At 25.4% G+C, this 15,890-nt stretch overlaps 1 protein-coding gene across 9 annotated transcripts in view; it reads left to right on the forward strand.

Moving 5' to 3' along the window:
- LOC107449699 (uncharacterized) overlaps positions 1-15,290 on the forward strand; it is a 39,512-nt gene extending 24,222 nt beyond the window's left edge. For 7 of the 9 annotated variants that reach the window (XR_015433223.1, XR_015433220.1, XR_015433221.1 and 4 more), the window contains 2 exons: positions 793-965; positions 15,063-15,290. Coding sequence is in view for 1 of the 9 variants with exons in the window: in XM_087161817.1 (XP_087017943.1) it covers positions 793-832 (40 nt within the window). In the remaining 8 variants the exon portion in view is untranslated. Of the gene's footprint in view, positions 1-792; positions 971-12,041; positions 14,093-15,062 lie in introns of those variants that run through there. The other 2 variants (XR_015433225.1, XM_087161817.1) reach the window with 2 other exon arrangements.
- The last annotated feature ends 600 nt before the right edge of the window (positions 15,291-15,890 follow it).

A 15,890-nucleotide genomic window follows, 5' to 3' on the forward strand; every position in this document is an offset into this window, starting at 1 on the left:
TCATAATTATTGCTGTATCCTTTTGTTGATGTTTTAAAGGGATGTGGAAAGTTAAATTCAGATTGTTTTTATTTATTTATTTTTTTAACGGAATTTATGGAATTAAGGTAAAAAGATTAATGATGGTAAAGTGAAAAATAAGTAGAGATCAAAAAAAAAAATTTTTTTTTTTTAAATTTATTAAAATTAAAAAAAAGATGAATAAAAATAAAAATTTTCTTAAGAAAAAATAAAAAAAGTCTTTGAAATAATATGAGTGCCATTCTCATGGATAAGTACATTTTTCTGTCAGTGAGCTATTTATTTCTGAAAATTCTTCTAATAACGCTAGACTGTGTTGATTAGTTAAAAAAGTTAAGTGTTGAAAATTTTTTAGAGTGACTCCCTTGTTAATACAAAGTCTCATGTTTGGATGCTGATGATTAAACATTTTTTGTAAGATTTCAACCAGAATAACTCAAAAATGAGTGTCCTTGGACTACCATTGCATAAATGGTGCAATTGTCGTGTTAGAAATTTATGCGTAGCAGATGATTTGTGTAATGGCACAAAGCTAGTTGCAAACAAAAATGACTGAAACAGTTCTATTTTGTACCATCATAGACCTGGGAATATTGTACGTACCACAAGGATAACATTAAACACTAATTATATCTTATGACAAATTTTAAAATTTCTGAGTTTGAAAAGTAATTAATTCCTTTTATTATTAGCTTTGTTAAATTATTCGCAATTCTTATTTCATCAGAAATGTTTGTACAATACATTAAAAGCCTTTGTTTGAATTTATAGGTGTATTGTGACCTCCCTTGGTGATCCCAATACATTTTAATGGACCATCTACTGGCTCTAGAACCTGTGCGTTTCCTGGAAGGAGAATTAATTCATCACCATATTTGTATCAGAAAAACTTTCATCCTACTTGACTTTTGATGCTGTCAACATAGATTTTGTGAACTCTTTAGGTAAGCATTTTCATTGAAAATCCTAAATTGGTTTAAAGAGGTTCAAATTTATTAAGAGGACCAAAAGCGATAGTTCTGTCATCTTAATACAATTACAAAAATAATACTTAACTCCGAATCAGAACTTCCATCATAGCTCTCTATCTCACTCTATTTGTGGCCAGATATTTTGCCTCTATATTGTTTTCAACTCACTTATATCGTTCTACACCAAGTATTTTTAGGTCTTCCTCTTTTTTTATTGCCCTGAAGGTTCCAATTAAAAACTTGTTTATCTAGAACACTACCAATCCATTTCCATGCGTGTGATTCTTCCTCTAATTCGCAGACTTCCAAAAATCAATCATTTATATCCAGACGAAATTTACTCTGAGTTCCACTAATCTAAATCCACAAAAAATCTCGTTTATCTAATCTAATCAACTCCAATCTAAATCCACAAAAGTCTCGTTAACGAGTCACATTTATTCCGCTCTTACCAGCACCCTTTGTTTTTCTTCTTAAGTTCTTATTCACGTGCGATAACTACTGTTTTTTACGCAGATTTGTTAAAGGAAAACACAGCTTTGGATAAACTTCGAAAACAAGAGACTGAAAAAAAAATCATGATAATTTTGGTCAAAATTAAGAAGCTAACACAAATATGTAAAATTGGTAGTCTGAAAAGTAATTCCGAAACGACAAATATTTAAAAGATTGTTTCGCCAGAAAGAAATGTTTTTTTAAAACTTGTATTTAAATGAGTAGCAAGTTTGTTGCAAATTTCGATTTGTAACCGAAGAACTATTTAATCATTGTGGTATAATTTCTCCCTTTTATATTTGGCTACAATTCGAACAAATTAATGCTTAATATCTGTTTACGACGTGGTTCGTTTCAGTTTGATTTCTGCATTTCACTTTTCAATGCGCTCTATTGCATCGTAAATTATAGTTAATCTGGCAGTTAATGCTATTGGTTTTCTCATAGTTTTTAAAATTCCGATATTATAACGAGATGCAAAATTTTAATTGCACTTTTGTGTAATTACTTAATACAAGATGATTTGTGGTAAATCCATGCAACATTTCGATCTCTTTTTATTTTCTTCATTTCCACATGTTTTTTAAAAATCCCGTTATTTGTTACTGAAAATTCAAATTGTGCAACTGATTGTTCACTATTTGATGCAATAACTTTGCAGTTTTTTAATCAATTTTTGGGCAGTTATCAGTACTAGTTTCGTATACTTTTTAAAATATCACTGTTTTTAATACGATATTTTTCACAACACATGAATCTAAAAACATACATTTAATTAACCCTTTTTTAACACATCTGATTCATGAAAAAAGAAAAATGTGTGGCAAGAAAAAAAATTCTGATAATTTCTCCAAGGGTTAGTCAATATTCTATCTTTAATAGTAATCTGTTTGCTGCAGTGCAAAATTTAAAAATTTGTTCACTGGCCACTGAGCAGCTGCATAATTTTTTAACTATGGTCACTTTTGACCCAAGTCAAAACTTTTTATGATTTTCTATTGGTGGACCAACAAAATCTTGATGGTAACCATCAATAAAATAATTTTTAATGCAGTCGTATTGTTTGAAATTTATTGTAATGAAATTTATTGTTATGGTTTTATTGTTATGATTTTATTATTTATTTATTGTTATGAAATTTATGATTATAATTATTCAGTCAAACCTCGCTAACGCGAAATTGGCGGGACTATCACAATTATTTCTTGTTAACTGAATTTTATTTTATCTAATACATCATGAAAATAATTTTTTTTGTTCATTAATGCATGTTATGTGCTGCATTTGTGTATGCAAACAATTCTGATATGAACCAAACAAACTAAAATAAGTACACCTTTATTTTAGGTGTGTCAATTTTTTTTTTCGTTACTTAATTGCCTTTATTACAACTTATCCTAACTTTTAATTTAAAATGCTATAACTTTATTGCTTAACTTTTATTGCATGTTGTTGATAACAATTCTTATTTATGGAACATAAATTGTCGCGAGTGTTTGTCTTACTCTGCTGATATCAGCGATTGTAATTCATTGTATTTTAGCTATTTATATTGTCATAAAGCAATGCTTATATATTTGAAACCTACAACTAATTTTTCTTGATAGAAACTTACACACTAAAGTTTATTCAGCCTTGAAGTATGTGCCCATTTATAAAGTCATTATTTTTCTAAACATATTATATATGCATATTAGAAAAACAAGATGTATTGTAAATACTTTTGTTCATAAAATTTTTTTGTATACCTGCAAATAATACACCAATTTAATAATTTTAAATAAATAAAGCAAGAGTTTTAACAAGTATAAAATACATAAAGCTTAAAATAAGATATGTTCTTATGAAAAGAGTTATGTATGTGTAACAAATCAATACTGTAGACTATTATAATAATTTCTTCATATACGCCCCATATCAGAAGCTATACTTTTTAATAAAACTGATCAATAAACCTAGTTTTCCTGCAAAAAATAAAGCAATTTATTTTACTATGTATATATTAAATGATATGTACAGAAAATAGCAATTAAAAAAAATAATTGATTTAAATTGACTGATTTTTTAAAAGCCATTAAGACAAGCTGATTTTTTTTAAAATAAAAATTAATAATTTAATTATAAAAATGTGTTATAAAATTTAATAAATGCATTCTTTAGGTTATGATTCCTTTTTTTTAACAAAAGGTCTGATTTCAGTTATAATGATGGTATTTCACTAAGAAATAATAAATATGATACGCATTTAAATTATTAGTCACATGTCCCCTTTAATTATTATCCTTAATAAAAGCATTGATTTAAAGAAAGTGGTTTGGAAAAATTTATTAATTCAAGTGTAAAACTTTTTTTTAAAAAAAAACTTTAAAAAAAACATTATTTAGAGTATGTTTTTTTAAGTCTTTTTTCATTAATAAGGTTATTTACTAATAAAAGATATAAGGAATATGCTAGCAAATTATTATATTCCAAAATAGATTAGCGGTCAAAATACATATTTCAATTATACACATTTAATTTTATGCTTACTTAATGCAGTTCATATACATAGCTCATGGATATCAATACTTATTCTACACAACGTAACTTAAAATATTTTTTTTCAACTATGTAGTCTGATCTAAACTAATTTAATCTTCTTTAGACATCTAATTGATAAATAATATCCCCAAACTTTAACATTCATTAGCAAGTTGAGCATGAAAAACATAACTATAATTTTATTTTTTTAATTATTAGTTTTCTAATAATTAAATAATTTTAACCATCTTAGTTAGAAATGTTAACTATTCTAGCTGTAATAATGTTTTTAGGTAATGTTAGGTATTATTAAAACAATTTATGAAGTGTTTTGAATGGTAAATGTAGAAAAAAGATTTATAAAGAAATATAATTTGAGTAAAATCTTTTTTTTTAAAGGATTTTTTTAAACCCTGCAATTTATTAACAATATTCATATTGTATTTTATTTTATTCAATGCAGCATTTTATTAATAAGCAAATTGCAGGCCGGTTAGTGAGCTAAATGAAAAACCAGTGCATTTTTCTGTACAATATACATGTACCAGTTTACTTTTTAAAAAAAAGCAAACAACAAATTAAAGAAAGCATAATTGTCTCTAAGTACAATAAGATTAAATTTACCTAATATATATATATATGGGTCATTCTCACAAAAACAGTCATTTTCATGTCCCCAGTATATTTTATGTTTTTTTTACAGCTTACGAAAAAAAAAAAATTCAGGGAAAGTGTCCTTCGGAATGCAAGCTCACAGAAGAATAAAAATAAAATTATCAATTTTTATTTTTTATTTATTTTAGGTAATTAAAATATACCAATATGTCATTCCCTCACTTGTCCCCACTGCTGATTTAAAAAAAGAAAAAAATTGTTTCTGAAATAAATTTTTTTTTTTTACAAATTCGTGTTTTTTATTTCAGAATACTGAAATATAGAATTCAGAAAATCAATTTCATATTTAATTTCTGATAAAAATATTAACACAGCACTATTTTAAACTTTGTCCCCAGTGTTTCGCGTCATTCCCTCACAACAATGTTCTTATCACCTGCAATCTTCTTAGAATAAAAATATTTTAATAAAAACTTCAGAAGTTAACAACTGGCATCATAGAACAAAATTGCAGTATGTTTCCATCTTCAACTTAAAGAAGCTTTGCTGTGGAATAAATTTGAATGAATCAAACCAGGTAAAATTCTTTACATTTGTCATTCCCTCATGTCATTTTTTAGAGTAAAATAAAATACAACTTCATCGAGAAAGTGGATAATTATATGTGGCTTTCTTGTATGAACATAATTGTATGTGATTGACTTCAGAAATTAATTAGGCCTAACTATTATTTTTAAATTTCATTGAATTCGTCATTCCCTCACTAGTGTATAAAGTGAGGGAATGACGCTGAAGTGAGGGAATGATTCAAGATGAGTATATTATCAAATTTTTTTTTGTTCAATCGTGTCAGCCAATTTTATTTCCCAAACCTGTAAAAACTATTAAATATATAAGACTAAATCATAATAAATATTAGATATACTTAGTATGTTATCATTTTCAAACTTTAGGTAGACGTAACTTAGATTAAAACATGTATTAAAATAAGATATCATTCCCTCACTATTAGTGTCATTCTCTCACTTTTTAAATAGTACAAATAATTAATTTACTTATTAATTAGTTTGAAAAATAAATTAAAAAATTAATAAATTAATTTATTAAATTAATTAATTAAATTAATTAATTAATTAATTATAAATTGTTATAAATTAATTAATTATAAATTAATTATTTAAAAAATTAATTAATTTAAATAGTAAGTATAATTTATAGGATATATACTTTCTTTATAATGCCATTACATATTTCTATTAATATAAAAAGTTTCAGAACTTTTTATTCACTTTACTTTTTTGGGATTTTATGAACTGAAAAATGACACTTTTCGTGAGAATGACCCATATATACTTTTTTAATTTCAAACAACTTTTCTAATTCTATTACTGAACAATTTGTAACAGTTTGAGATCTATAATTAGGAAATTTTAATAGTACTTCTGCATTAAAAATAATCAGTATCAATCCATTTAATATTATTTTATACCAATATTTATTTAAATCTGCAATTAAATTCATTACGCCTTTAATAAACTACTTTTAAGTGGGGTATCAATAATTTTGAAAAAGAGGGCAAAGTAAATATGTGTCTTATCATTTGTATTCAAAAGTAATTTTATGCATGAACTACTAATTAAAATAAAATAATATATTGGAAATACAAATCTTTTGATTATTCAAACTAATAGTTTTAGGAACTGCATTAGTATTGGTAGAAAATGTAATGTTCTGAGCACGAACAAATCAGAGCAAAAAGCTAAATATAAATTTGGATAAAACATGTTTATCAGGAATTCAGAAATTTCAGGACTACTAACTCTGATATTATTATAAGCTCTATTATGTTAAAATAAATGGAAAAAAAAAGTTTATGCTTTATTTATTATTAAACTATTAATGCTAAAAACTTTTACTATTTTACATGCTTTTCATATCATTTTTGTATGTTTTCATGAAATAATTATTACAAAACACTTTTTAATTATTATTCATATTAAATATGACGCCCGGTGGCTGAGCGGCAGCGCCTCGCGCTGTCGTGCCACAGGTCCCTGGTTCGATCCTCGGGCCGGGCAAGGTTGACTCAGCCTTTTATCCCTTCAGTGGGTCGATAAATGAGTACCGAGCATGCTTGAGAACTAAACACTGGGGTTCTGCGTTCTGTTGACCACCTGACCGGAACATCTGCTCCTGCACCCCAGAGCCCAAGGTCAAGAAAACTGAGATGGGCACAGTAGGCCTTGGCCTTCTATGGGCTGTCGCGCCACTGAGTTTAGTTTTTAGTCATGTAAAATATAGATGGTACATTGTCTTAAATATATTAAAATTTGTATTAAATCAATGGATTAAAAAACATGTGTTTCATGAAATTTAATTTCATACTAATATTATAAATTGCATAAAGCTAAATAATGATATTAATTAAACAATACTGAAATATAGCATTTTTGTATTATTACAGAGAAGCAAGGGAGATAATCATTCTTTAATGTATTACTAAACTAAAATTTAAATGTTGAATATTTATTTTCGTGCTAAGTGAAGCTGTATTCTTAAAGTATTCAGTTCTTTCCTTTTTGTTTTACATATTTTGTTATTATATTTAAAGAAGAGTGGTTATTTTTTATTTGGTTATTGAAAATATTAATGAATAGTTAAATGCTATGAAAGACTTTCGATTGGTTCGGGTAATTTCAATTAAGGGCTTATAGTATAGTTTTATTATTATTATTTTTTTTTTTGAAAAAAACCTGGTTTACTGATTTTTTTTTCATCCCTGGATGAAACTGAGGTAAAATTAAATTTTATTTCTTACCATCTTTTTTGTTGATGGCCACTGTTGTTTTTTAAATTTTGAGTTTCATCTTCCTTGTTGATCTTCCGTTCTGTATCTCCATGACAGAAAAAAAAAATTATAATTAGAATATGATAGTAAAAACAGTTAAAACAAAAATAAAAAAATTAAAACAATACATTTTAAAACAAATGTTTCTAAGAAATTTACCTTTTATAATTTATGTCAATTATTTTTTTTCAATGAAATTAAAGAGAAGAATCATTTATGAAGATAGTGGCAAATATTTTTATTTCAGTTATGGTGAATGACAATAAGTCTATTGTTTACCATTTATCTTGTTTATACTTTAAGCATGTGGTATGTTTGAGGAATTAAATGTGAATTGGTAAATACAATAAAACTAGCACAGGCTTGTAGGGGAACATTTAAAGAACAGATTTATAGAGAATGCTAAGAAATACATAATTTTAAATTTCTATTTATAATGAATTTTTTCTGAAATTTGGTAAAATGCGAGTGTAGCTCATCGATTTATAACCTATTTTTGAATCAATGCTCTCTTTTAAGTCAAAAACTTTTCAATATTGAAGGGGAAAAAATCTATCATGATAATAGTAAATAATATGTACTGTTCCATTTGAGATATTTTGATATTTTTCTTATGATACACTTCTATAACTATGCATTTATATAACTGAAAATATACATAATAACCAATTTATTTGCATTGGAAACACTTCTATGTTAATTTTGATGAAAATAACTCATGTAAAATTTTAAAGTGTATGCATTAAAATCAGTTTAGCATATCATTATGCTGTTAAAACTAAATGCTGAATTATATATTATTACTTTTTAAATATTGTTCAAAAAATTTAAATAAAAATCAGTGATGTTATTAAGATTGTTATTAAGTCAATTTGCAATCAACTGCTGTATTTTTTAGTACTGCTGAATGAAATATACTTTGAAATCAAATCCGAACACTTTATTTTTTAAGTTAATTACATTTTGTTAAATATATTTAAATAATTAGGCATAGGAGGAGATACATAAATTCTACCTATAAACCAAATTATTAAAGATATATTTAGGACTTATTTATTAACTTATTTAAAAGAAAGAAAAAAAATTTAATTAATTTAAAACCTTTTATAATAGTTTTTTTTAAATGGATGCTTAATTAAGTAAAAAAAATCAATCAGCCTTTCATTCCAAATTTGGAGTAGCCGCATTAGCACAAAAATTTCAAATTCGTCCGAAGATAATGATGTGCTTATAAATTAAAATCTTTACGTGTTCATTAAAGTTTTTAATTTTATTAACATATTTTTTTATCATTATTAAAAAGTTCTAATTTTTTTTAAGTCAAAAATATTTTCCAAAATAATTGCTTTAATACGAATATCATATGCTGTAGAAACTGATGGAAGAACTAAATGTTGTATAATATTGAACATGTCAATAAAATAACGAAAAATATTTAGTTATTCATTTATAACCTTACGTAGTTATTTTGACAGTAAAAAATAATTTATTTTAAAATTTTGTTTTCTAATGAGTTTAGAAAAAATAAGAATGATGAAAAAAAAATTTATAACAGGCATGTAATAAAAACAGAGCAAAAAAGTAATGAAATATCATAATGATGTAAAATTATCAGCACATCTTTAAACCTTTATCAAAACGTTATACATTCATATAGCACATTTATCATGGAAAACAAAATCTTTTTAAAAAATTACTAAACTCAATAAGGATATGGTAAAAATATCAATACTAATGCCCATATGAGTAATATCAAAACTCGTAAGCTTAATTTTTAAAAACTTGTAATCTTAATTTTTAAATGTTATCATTTTCCTGCTATTATTAATAAAGACTGTGTGAGAGAAATACATACTAAGTTAACATAATTTTGATAAGCATATACATTATTTTAAAAAAATTTTCAAAATTTCCTCTTTTTTTAAAAAAAAGTTATTGTTTAGATTTTTAATTTAAAATGATGCTCTTTTATTTATTTTATTCCTATGAATTAGATTACAATTAGAACTATTTTGTTAATCTGTCACATTTAAAAAAAAAAAAATTTCAGTAAAAAAAAAAAAAAAAAAAAAAAAAAAACAGAAATATTTCAGCTGTCTAAATTGGCATCCTCTTACACACAAGCCAACATCCTCTGAGATCAAAAATTTCATTGAAAAAAACTTAATAATTTATTTTTTGATTTATCTAGAAAAAACTTGATTTCTTATCCTTATCTGACTCTTTACATAAATACTGGCAAAACAGAGAATGTTAACTTAAATAAAAACGACAAGTTATAATTGCTTTCAAGTCACTGAAAGCTAAATTTATAGTCATTTTTTGCACAGAATCGTTTAGTGGAAATTAAATTTTTCAATTAACTATTTGAAAGATTTTCAATGCTTACTTTATATTTTGGGATCCTAGAGCTGAACTTTGAAAATCTTTTTGCTTTATTGTTGACTATTCTGTTAAAAAAAAATTCCTGGCCCACAAGTTATTTTTCTCATTCTGATTCCTAAAAAATTTTATTCGAATTTTCTGTGTGTCCATTGCGTAATGCTTTTTAAATTTTGCTAAAAGATAAGTGAAAATTATTTTAGATCTCAAGTTAATGTTCACATAAAAAAAGCATAGAATTTTAAAGAGTTTTTACAGTGAATGCAAAGTATAGTTCAATACCGTATGAAAACATAATTACTAATCAATAAAAATAACAAATACTGCAACACAGTGAGAGTTAACACGCAAATTCTTAAAAATGATTGTAATAGGTGGCGTACGGTATACAAAAGACAAAAATTTAATTATAATCAATTGGAAGAATTTTCTTCAAAATCAATTAAATTTAAAAAACAGCTTTTATGTGAAACTCTTCTATTTTAATCAATTAAATTAAGAAAAACAACTGTTACCAACCAATTTAACTGATACAGGCGAGTTTTTAAATTCATTAATAGATGATTTACCATTTAACTTACCTTTTTTATCGTGTTCAGAATCCATAGCTGCCAACTCTACTGGATTTTCCAGTAGACTACTGGATTTTGCTAGTTTCTCCTGGTCTACTGGTTTAATTAAAATTCTCCTGGTTTTTGCCTATTTTAAAAAATTCCCTAAAATTGAGTAAGCTTCCTAAAAAAATCAGTATTGAAATATAATTTTTGTACAGATTATTGCTTGCTGGAATATTTAAATGATTATTACTAATGCATAATGATGCAAACCTGATTTACAGAAATCGGTTCAAAACTTTTTTCGTTATAGAATATAAATTTTTTTTTTTATTCAGAACTTTTTTTAAATTAAAAAGTATTTTATCTATCTTTTATGATATGCTAATCATATGATTATCTATCTTTTACGATTGATGCCTATTAATATTCGAAATTATGAGTAAAGATAATACATAACATTTCAAGTGTGTTTAATGTCAATCATAACTGGAAAATATTGCAGTTTTTCTGTTTTGATGACTATAAAATTCCCATTGTGTAAAATATATGGAACAATTATCATAATTCTGCACCAATTATCATGAAATTTATATTATTTCGTAAAATCTACTGGATTTTTTCCTATCCATGTTGGCAGTTATGAGAATCTTTGATGTGCATAAGTAATTTAATATTATTTTGAGAAGTTTTATATATTTTAATTATGATTTTAAAGAAGGATTAGGAACTATTTAATATATTAAGCGAATTCATTAATAGAATACAGTGAATGCTCATATGCTCCAGTCTTTGGGACCAAGAGAAAAAGCGCATAAGATTTCAAAAATAGTAATTTCATACAAATAAGAAAAGTTTAAATAGCTGGAATTAAACTATAAATAGTCATGAATAGTGGCTAAGCCTTCTAACTCTTTTTTATGATTTTGAGGAACTTTTTCATCTCTGTTTTTGCTGAAACTGAATAATAGTAATCGCTATAACTTAACATTCCTTTACCAAAAGCTAATGTTTTAATCAGTGGTGGGAAAGAAACTGTGCATGATAAATTTTTAAAGCATATGGGTGCTATATATATGGTGGTTTCAATATGAGTGTTGTACAGATAAGCCACCTTATTCAAATTCAAAGAAAAAATGTCTTCCTAGAAACAATGAACGTGAAAAAGTCCCGAGGGGAAGAAAAATGAACTATTTCACTAGATCCAGTAACATATTTCATTTTATCTGCTACGAAGATTGTTTATTTGCTTTAATTTTTAATCTAAAAACTTTTTTGTAAAAAAAATGTGATTATTTTTTCCTATTTAAAGAAAAAAGCATTTTTGTCTATTTTTAAAAAAAATTGCTCACACAATTGAAATGTTTATTTTCTGCGCGATGCATAAACGAATTATCATTATTTTCGTGTCTAAAGATCAAGGACCTTTGAAAACCTTTTTATATATGCAAAAGGCACATAAAAGAGTGATAGGTCACGGTATGTTGTTTTATATTTTAATAATGGTTATTAATTTTCATTTTAATAGTTCTCTCCCCTATTCAATGAAAAAACGTGTTATATTTCCAAATTTTAAATTAATGTATGTAAAATATTTTTTTATATTAAGTACAATAAAATTTTGATTGAATTTAGGTTAGAGAAGAAAACAATTAACGATAAAGTACCGATTTGAAGCATCTTGAAACTAGCCTGTGCAGTATTGAATGCCTTCAAAGACGTAATTTGTCAGAACAATTTTTCCCGTTAAGAAAATCTATTTTTAGTCCAAGCACATGAAGTGTCTCATAAAGATTAAAAATTCTTAAAAAAATAAAATGTGTAAATAAATTTAATTTATGATAACTAAAAAGAAGTGAAACACCTACATTTCGCTTATTTATCGATTCTTAAATGGAAGAAAATCCTTTTATTTAAGGCAAAAATACACCCTTTCGAGAAAAAAAAAGTTTTCTTGAAACCGAAGTTTAAAAATTAAACACATTTGGAGTCTCAAAACTGACATTTAAGTGCCAAAGAAGCAAAAAAATTACAGATATCTCATGATTCTCTTATAAGTTAGGGGAGATGAAAAATATCAGAACCAATTTAATTCCATATTGAAATGTTGAAGTTTTAAATGATTGTTTTTCAACTTTTGTGATCTCTGGCAATCAAACAGGTTTAAATGTTTTCAGTCCAGCTTTCCTCCGAATTATTCCTTAGATTTCAATAAGTTTTGTTTCTTTTCGTTTGTGACCCTTAATGTGTGATTATTTTTGCAAAGGTTTTTACTGAAATTTGAAAAGTATATAGTAAAAGTGGTTCATTGACATGGGTGCCCATTATTCAGTCCTGAGGACTGAAATCAGTCTTTGGAAAAGATCCAGGGGATTGAATTCAGTCCCCCATTTAATTTATATCTCTATTTTATATTTTTAAAATTAAGCTTTCAAAAAAGATAATTGTTTTCTAACAGAATTTTTTGAAAAAAAACTTATGTTAAAAGAAATATAAAAAAATTGATTACTTTTTTTTTGAAAACTATTTTTATATTGAGTGTTATTGACTGAACTTATGTAAATAAAATTTGTATTGTTAAATCAGAATCTGCTTGAGTTTAAATGGTTTCTCTGCATATTTTAAGATGCTTTGCTAGATTGAATTATTTTTGAAAAATGATCTAGGAGAAAATGATGCAGTGAAAAATAGATAGGCCTCCAAGAAAAAGTCAGAAATTTAGCGATTGGTGTAAAGAGTTTAGTTGTTATTTTTGATTTGTTCGCTGTGAAAAATAAGTTAATAAAATAAAGAAAAAAAAATTTCAGAAAAAATAATCAAGTCATTGATTTAATAAATAGACCAATCTCATGGTAAGCTATAATTTTCTAAATATTCTGACTGTGTTAAATGGTCAAAAAATAAGTTCAGTCTTGAATTTTTTTTTACTGTGGCACCCATGTATGGAACACCTGCTACACCAATATACAGAAAATAGCAACTAATTTTTCTGTATCAAATGAAATTGCATGAAGTATGCAGTGTACTTCCTAGGGAAGGGCCACCTGCCCTCACTGCTCTTTGATGACACTGTTTTTTTGTTCATATTCCATTAAAAAAATTAAATGTTTAAATGATAATTACACACTTTTAAAATTATCTGTGTTAATAGTTTTGATTCTGATACCAGTATAAATATTGATTATTCTCAAGTGGTTAAATTTTTAAGTTTCTCTTTTTGGAAGGAAGGAGTATTAATTAATTTATTAGGGGATTTTTTAAATAAATATTTTTGTATATTTAAAATTTTTTTTTATTTATTATTATTATTATTATTTTTTTTTTTTTTGAAAAATGTGTGCACAGTGATTCTCTTTTAGCATGTCTTTTTTTTTCTCCATAAACTACAAATTTTCTCTCATTTTGATGATGAGTAAGAATTCCTTTTTGAAATACCCAAAATAGTATAAGATGGTAATTTAACAATCGTTGAGGATGAAATTCAGCTATTAAATGATATTACAAATTTTGTTAAATATTTACGGTGTTAAGTAAGAGCCCTTTCAAAACTCAATGTACTCATTTCTGTGAGGAAAGCACCTTGCCCTTTTTTATTCTATAGGAGAGCTCTGTAGTAGGCGTGGTAATGGAGTATATAACAAAAATTTTTAGTTAAAAAAGTAACTAAATAAATAGAAAAAAAATTTCTTCAGAGGTGTAAATAATGTTATATATAATATTTATGTAAACTTGTCATTTTTTGTCTTACATCTATACCAGTTATATAGAGACATTACAGAAATCGTGACTTGGTCGAATCTGTCATTGATAGTTTTTATTTTATCTTATTATTACAACTGTTCTTATCTAATTCTTGTACTTTTTATGTAAGGAAAACATATGAATTTCAGAAATGTATTAAAATATAAAGTTATTACAGTATTTGAAAATTATCTGCTTTTTCGACTAACAAATTTTGAGCAAAAAGTTTTTATTTATTGCTGAACTGCTTTCAGTTTCATTACATATTATTGTTTTAATGAATATTTTAATTTGAAAAATATTGTAAATTTCGAAATTTTTTTGTCAAAGGAATACAATTAAAAATGTAATTATGAAAGTAAAGCGAAAAAGAAATATGATTGATAAATTCGTATCAGTATGTAAGTAGTATATATTTAAAAGTAATTTTTCTTCTCTTCATTTCCTTGAAACAATAATTTACATTAGAATATCGTAATTATTTTAAATATTAAAAGCAATAAAATTGAGCATTATAAATAAAGAAGGAAAAAAATCAGTAAGTTTTTGAAAATTAATTAAATATTTTCTGAGAAAAGGTGTGTGCAAAATAAAAAAGTGAACACCCTGAATAACTTTTCATTTAACAGTCAGATTTTCATATACTAGGTACCAATCTTAATGGGTTTGTAAGTCAATATTCAATAATTTGATTCAAAAAGGATTTTTATGTTCAAAATCTTTCTAAATTATAAAACAGGTGTTTGTCTGCATGGTTTTACAATAGGTATTTTAATGAGTCAAGATTTATCGATGAAATGGCGTAAGCAAAAACTTTTCAAGATAGAAATTTTAGTTTTGAAAGCTCATTTTCACAAAAATGTTGTTTAAAATCTGTGATTTGCATAATTTTTATTTTAATATCCTCTCTTTCAGGATTTTGAATAATGTCAAGCATTGTTTGTTGCAGTTGTTTTATTGAAGTTCTTCAGAACTCTTCTAAGGTAAAGTTCAAGAGATTCTATGTGGACAATGATATTTAAATTCTCTGTTGTCTTTATTATTTTTAAAATTGAATGTGAAGTATAAATAGAAATTTGTGTCATTTTTGTATTGTTTATGGATATGTCTTTGTATTAAAATAAAATGTATGCAAGAAACAGCGTTAATTATATATTTAACTAATTTCAGGGTACATTAAATTAATTTCATTGGATAACCAGGTGGCTACATTTGTGCACTTTTGTACAATACACTTTCTTTTTGCTAAATTTGCTACAAGACATAATATAATCAGTAAAACATGAATTCATGATCAATACTGCACTAAATACATCTGTATGCAGCTTCTTTATATTATCTGCTGTAGGTTGTATTTATTTCTGTATAGGATACGATAGTATAACTTAAGATTCCTTAAAAACGCACAAATTTTATTTTAAAACTCTATTTTCAGCTTTATTATATATTTATTTTATGTTTTGTAATTTATATACATTTGTATTGTCTACAAGTTAAAATTTGCACAATTACTTGTGAGATACAGAATTTTTTATAAATCTGGACAGCAGTTTTATTATTCTGCTTTTAAGTAGTATAGCGCAGTAAAAGAAAAACTATTATATATGTTTACCTAGTTTAAAAATGTATTAATAAGTGAAAACGTGACTTAATAAGTGGCTTATGCATGGTACATATTCTGGAATAAGGGGTTGTAATTTAGGTAAGGGTAATAATTTAAATGTAAAAATTACTTTAAAAAAT

Source organism: Parasteatoda tepidariorum, chromosome 4 (assembly GCF_982258835.1).
Source record: "Parasteatoda tepidariorum strain Cologne lab strain chromosome 4, Ptep-v5.0, whole genome shotgun sequence".
In the NCBI taxonomy this organism is placed as follows: domain Eukaryota; kingdom Metazoa; phylum Arthropoda; class Arachnida; order Araneae; family Theridiidae; genus Parasteatoda; species Parasteatoda tepidariorum.